This window comes from Macrobrachium nipponense, chromosome 13 (genome assembly GCF_015104395.2).
Source record: "Macrobrachium nipponense isolate FS-2020 chromosome 13, ASM1510439v2, whole genome shotgun sequence".
In the NCBI taxonomy this organism is placed as follows: domain Eukaryota; kingdom Metazoa; phylum Arthropoda; class Malacostraca; order Decapoda; family Palaemonidae; genus Macrobrachium; species Macrobrachium nipponense.
Window position 1 is genome coordinate 30,814,244 of NC_087206.1, and position 6,000 is coordinate 30,820,243.

At 36.2% G+C, this 6,000-nt stretch overlaps 1 protein-coding gene across 6 annotated transcripts in view; it reads left to right on the forward strand.

Annotated features, from left to right (window-relative positions):
• The window catches only part of LOC135225721 (uncharacterized), a 63,092-nt gene extending 57,277 nt beyond the window's left edge, over window positions 1-5,815 (forward strand). For all 6 annotated transcript variants that reach the window (XM_064265090.1, XM_064265089.1, XM_064265094.1 and 3 more), the window contains one exon: window positions 4,157-5,815. In XM_064265090.1, coding sequence (XP_064121160.1) covers window positions 4,157-4,373 — 217 coding nt within the window. In that variant the 3' untranslated portion in view covers window positions 4,374-5,815. The remainder of the gene's footprint in view (window positions 1-4,156) is intronic.
• The last annotated feature ends 185 nt before the right edge of the window (window positions 5,816-6,000 follow it).

Genomic DNA, 6,000 nt, shown 5'->3' on the forward strand with positions numbered 1-6,000 from the left:
TCAAAAATTCCGTTTTGAGTTTGGGCTTTATGTAAACCCGTTTGGCTTGTTTGACTCGACCGCACGTTTTAATGAGTGATACAGCAACAGCACAATTGCTTATTTCTTGTACTTCCAGCGTTCTAGAGTAGTTTTGATTTATTGCACAACTCGCTTCATTCAGTGACAGCGATTTCATGAGTATTTTTGCAATGGACATTCTCTGGCAACGCCCAGTGATTTCCATGAGCACAACCCATTCCTTACGGTGTTGATGGTACTATGGAGATGAGCCACTTCCTCCTTCTCGTATTAGAGTTGGCTGGCGTAGATTACTAGAACTCTGTCCAGTCCCATGACTTGGATTTTAAATAGACATAAGCTTTACTTAAGGTCTCTGCAGCGTCCCTTCGGCCCCTAGCTGCAACCATTTTCATTTCTTCCACTGTACATCCTTTCATTATCTTTCTCGCTTCGTACTTTCCATCCTCTTCTGACAATTGTTTCATAGTGCAACTCCGAGATTATCTCATCCTGTTACACATGTAAAGGCCTTTTACTCTCAATATCCTTTTCATCGCTGAATGACCTCATAGGTCTCATACTTGTACACTTCATGGAGTCCCATAAGACCTTCCGTCCCTCAAAAGGAGCCTGTGACTTATGCTTAAAAGAGCAGCTCAGTTAAGGGCTTAAGGTATTTTCATTCTCAAAGATCCTCTCATAAAGCTACTTTAATCTTAGTCGAACTTCTAAAGGCTCTTCATAATTACAAAACTAATTATCTTTTCACTGCTATGACATGGCCCCATAATGGGCTGTTATTGTCCTTCCATGGGGGGATATTTTTGCTGCAAAGCAGTTTGCTAGAGGTTGCCACTCAGAAATCGACTCAAAGAGGCACTTACTCGCTTCACCTCTTCTTTGTTTGGTGCTCTGTTATTGCCCAAGTGCTTCCTCTTAAATGTTTTTTCATTTTGCGCGATGACAGCTTCACAAAACCTAATGTTATCGGAGGATGGTCCCAGAAAGGTCTGTGTTGTAACGAACAGTACTGTGAAAGACAAAATTGCCCCAAGAAAGCGTCAGTAAATCTGTGTTGCCGAAGTACAGCTCCAAAATGACCTCATCTGTTAAAGAGCCTCACAAATGGTTTTCCTTTATGTCATGATTTTGGCATCATGCATTAAGCGGGTAAAAAAACAAGTTGCCTCAAGGATCCAAATATCTTCATGTTTCTAACTATCCTGATTACTATATTTTGTTTGTATTTTTCACAAATGGTTTATTTTTCATTGTAGGGTCTGGCGACTTTAGTACATAATGACTCTCAGCATCCTACTGTTGGCTTTTTCATTGATTACATATTTGCTTCAATTTTTTTTTATTGTTGTGTGATTGTTTCTCTTTTTTACTGTTGTATTTGTCTGCAGTGTGTGCTTTTGTACTAGAAAAAATTACATTAATACCAAACGTCTAAGTATCAGTTTCGAGTACTTAAAGATATTTTCAGTGTTTTAGCAATCTCTCTCTCTCTCTCTCTCTCTCTCTTCTCTCTCTCTCTCTCTCTCTCTCTCTCTCTCTCTCTCTCTGCTAAAAACCATTTGCTTAAAACGTTCGTTTTCATGTTTGAAAATTGCATGCCTCCAAAATGTTCAGAAATGTCTGGTATTGGTTGTGCCTTTTGTTCGTAAACATCTGAGTTTTTACCCATAACTTTAGATTGTGTTGCATTGTTTGTAGAACTGAAAATAATGGCTTAGTATTCTTCTAAAAAGGAAGTTGAATTTTTTAAAAAACTATTTGGAAATGAATAGAAATACATAACAGTTATGGATCTGTTATGGTTTCTTATCGCTCTTTAGATCAATTTGTGAATAGGCCTCTATGGGTTTCATGCTGGCTTATATTTATGGCTGTATATGAATTTTTTCTTCACTTTGGTTTGATATGATTGATATTCTCATATTGATGTTCAATTTAATTTTGATTATAGGTCAGTGGTTTGATTTGACGTTAAGTTTCAGGCTGATATTTGACTTGGTTTTAAGTATAGGTCGCTGACCTACTTTGGCTTTTATTACTCTGGCCATCGTTGGTTCTGGGTTTAATTGATGGTCGCTGGTTTGGCAGAAAAATCACTGGCTGACCTGACATTGGATTTAGGTCCTTTTCTCCATTTGAGTAGGTCTTTATAGCTGTGGCTTGACTCCAAACAAATAAAAGGGTGTGGAGTAGAAATGGATTTGAAAGTAAGTCTGCGACTAACGTTAAGCTCTTAGCCAGGTTGACATCGGTTTTGAAAGGTCACTACTATTTAATTGGGGGAGGTCATTTATCTCCCGTGTGATATATATCTTTCGGGTCATAATTTGATATTACATTTGTTTTAGAAAGACACTGGCTTCATTTCAGCAAAATTATAAGATAATATCTTGAATAATAACAAGATTTTAGTTCCTATTGTTTTTTTAAACAACAGTTCCACATCTTTTAATTTGAGGAGGACTTTACCCGAAATTATTTTCCAGTCTCTTATTTAATGAAAGTGCGGAGTTTATTTCTTTAATCTACTATGGATTAAAGCGTTTTCAGGTTTACTCCGTAAGTCCAATTTTTTCTCAAATTTTGGTTTTGAAATTTCATCTGGGCTTTATTTACGAGATGTAATTTAGTCCAGAAATCGAATCGCAGACCCAAATTTCTGGTCGCGGTTATGACCCTGTCCTAATCATTGTCTTGGCCGCGATCGACTGTCTGGCCACCTCTGCCTTACAAGGTTAACGATAGTTGATATATAACAACATTATTAGGGTGGACCTGTAATTCAGTAATAATGCTCTATGTTTGCTTCTTAGCCAACCAAGTTATTGTGTTCTCAGTGGTCATCTGAGTTCCCATTAATTCACAAGTCGGAATCTACTAATTAGTATATAAAAAAAATTCGGGCCCAAAATTGAAAGTCCAGTCCATAAAATCCTAAGCTTCGTGAAGTGAGTTTACGAGACAGCAAAAAAACGATAGTGGTTTTGCTAATAAATTTAACTTCATTCTAAGATATCGCGAGATTCCTTTTTTTTTTTTTTATATTTCATGTGATTATATAATATTTATGTATATATGTATATGTGTGTGTCTATCCGAGTTTAATCAGGTGATTGCATTAATGTTTTTTATTAGCAGTTTTATCCGCCAAGTAATATTATTAAATGATTTCACTAATTATTTTTTCATGCAGAAAGAATGATCAGGCAATCTCCCGAATTATTTGCATGGCAGGAAAAGATACTAAAGTCATGCCCTTATGATAGTTTTCATAGCACAACAAAATTATCAATTGTTCTAAATTTTTTTCTTGGCAGAACAAAATCAAGTGATTTCCATAAAATACTTTCTTTGTAGAACAAAATTGCCAGTAAATCTCCCTAATTATTTTCTTAGGACAAAATGTTCATGTGATCTCATTAATTATTTTCATGGCAGTCCAAAATTACCTGATGATTGTCCTAAATAATTTTCTTGGCAGAACAAACCATCAGGTGATCTCAGTAATTATTTTCATGCAGGAAAAAATAATGAAGTAATCTCCATAATCATTTTCCTAGCAAGAGATCTTCAAGTGATCTTCCTGATTATTTTCGTTGCAAGAGAGAATTTTGCAGGTGATCTTTATTAGCAAAAGAACAAAATTATCAGGTAATCTCGATCAATTTCTTGACACGGTAGTGCAAAATTGTCGACTGATCTCCTGATTGAGCCCCTAAGTCAGGGGTGGCCAGACTTTTGGACTCCGAGATCTACTCCAAAAACTGAAACTTTTACGATCTACCCTACTACATAATCACATATTATCACATGGGGGAAAACTTCAAATGGCGCCACAGTACGAAAAAACATAAGTACCATTGCCTGACATACACACACACACACACACACACACATATATATATATATATATATATATATATATATATATAATATATATATATATATATATATATATATATATATATATATATATATAATATATATATATATATATATATATATAATATATATATATATATGCGCTTGTGTTTTTGTATGTTTATATAGGTTTGTATGGGGAACGGCGATCGACTGTTTGTCCACCTCTGCCCCAATTGATTGACTGAATCCTTTCCCTTTGCCCTCACAGGCGAAACACGTTCGACATCAGCTCTCGCACAGGCACAGGCAACGCCACCAGCGCCGCCGGCGTCCCCCAGCCTCAGCCGAGCGACGTCCAGCCTGGCGGAAATCCCATCGGCTTCGGGAACCCCCTCCCACCCGAGCACGTCAACCATAACATGAGAAGGAGCAGCGGCGGATACAACTTCTACCACCCATTCTACCAGAATAACGGAGGGCGCTAGTTCGGGAGGCGATGGAAGTTGAGAAGGAGACGAACGAAGGAACTGTCTTTGGGTTCTGAAATCGTCTGAGAGCCTTCCGTGGATCGGAGCAACAAGAGGAAGATTGCGTCAACCATTTTCTGAAGCTTTAGGAAATCATCTTTATCATTTACTTTATTGACACTATTATGAGTGAGAGCTGGTGTGGGGTATCAAAGTATATATCTTTTAATCTAGTGATCAGATAAGTACATACTTTGCTGTGCGTGTTGTCTTTCATACTCTTATGTGTTAGGATAATCTTGTTGGATGTTGTGAATTTGGATATACTGATGCATTTAGGTTTATTAATGTTTTGTATTAACTGTGGCATGATGCCAGTGACAGTAGATAAGCTTTGCTCTTCAGCTGCACATTTCTTGAGATGGAGGTTGGTAAACAAGGGCATTATTTCGTGGAGTTTTGGTTTTGCAATAATGTCTTTCTTGTGGAAATTAATTAGTCGTTAGAATTACCATGCATAGTGAGTATCGGCCGTCAAGAGCTATAATTTGCAAACATTTTTTAAAATTTTTTATGACAAGTTAGAGTTTCAAATATGCCATCTTTTTAAAACATGAGGTATTTCAAGTAGGATGATGCTGTACGAAGGATGTTGGAGTATTTCTTTTTAACTTATTTATTTTTTCTTTGACAGAGAATTTATAAACTTGATCAATGTTTGAACTTGATTCGTTGTCAGTGTGGCTCTTGAGGCTAATGTAGTTAGACAATCAACATTTTTACGCAATTCCCAGCGTTCTATCAGGATTAACCCAATCTTGTACAAAATTGACAAAAGAAAAAAAATGAGAGCATAATTATTGACGCCAAAGATATTGCGTCAAGATAGTTGATCGTTTAGGACCACCCACTTAGTTGATGCTAATGCATTTCTTAAAGACTGAAGCTTCATGGTGGTACGTTCTGCTGCTGTTGGTCGTTATTCTAAATATTCTTTACCCTTTTGGAGTTTCGTGTGACACCCTCAGATTTCCCAGAGCACTTGTAGTCTAATATATAACTTTGTTGTCAGTAGTGATTTTGTAGAATTAAGATAGTTGTTCCAGAGCATCAGTGATATAGATTATACTATCCCCTTGAAAGTGCTGTTAAAGATGTTGCTTTGGTTACCAAAGAATGATTTTGGGCGAAATAAAGAAAAATTCAACAAAATAACTTTTCATAACATTCCATAATTTCAGTGACTTAATATGACGAATTTCTTTAATTTTTTGGAGCTATTCTTTGATATTATTTGGAGAATGCTTTTCACAGTTATCTGAATAAGCTATAACAGAATTAAGTAATTATATTCTTTTTTAGCGCCGATATGTGAACACCGTAACAGTGATTCCAGTGGAATTACATATTTTTAACAACTTATATGAATTAAAGCAAGTATATTAAAAGGACATTTGAATGATTGTTAATTTACTAAAATTCCATCTCTCTCACTCTGCCTATCTGTCTCCATGATGTAATTTGACCTAGCTTTAACCTAAGGTCATCTTCAACTTCACGGTCAGATACTCTTGAAAAGAGATCTCGGGTCTTGGAGACCGATGTGCTGAGATTTTTTTTCCACCTTTTTAGGCTCTCTCGTTTA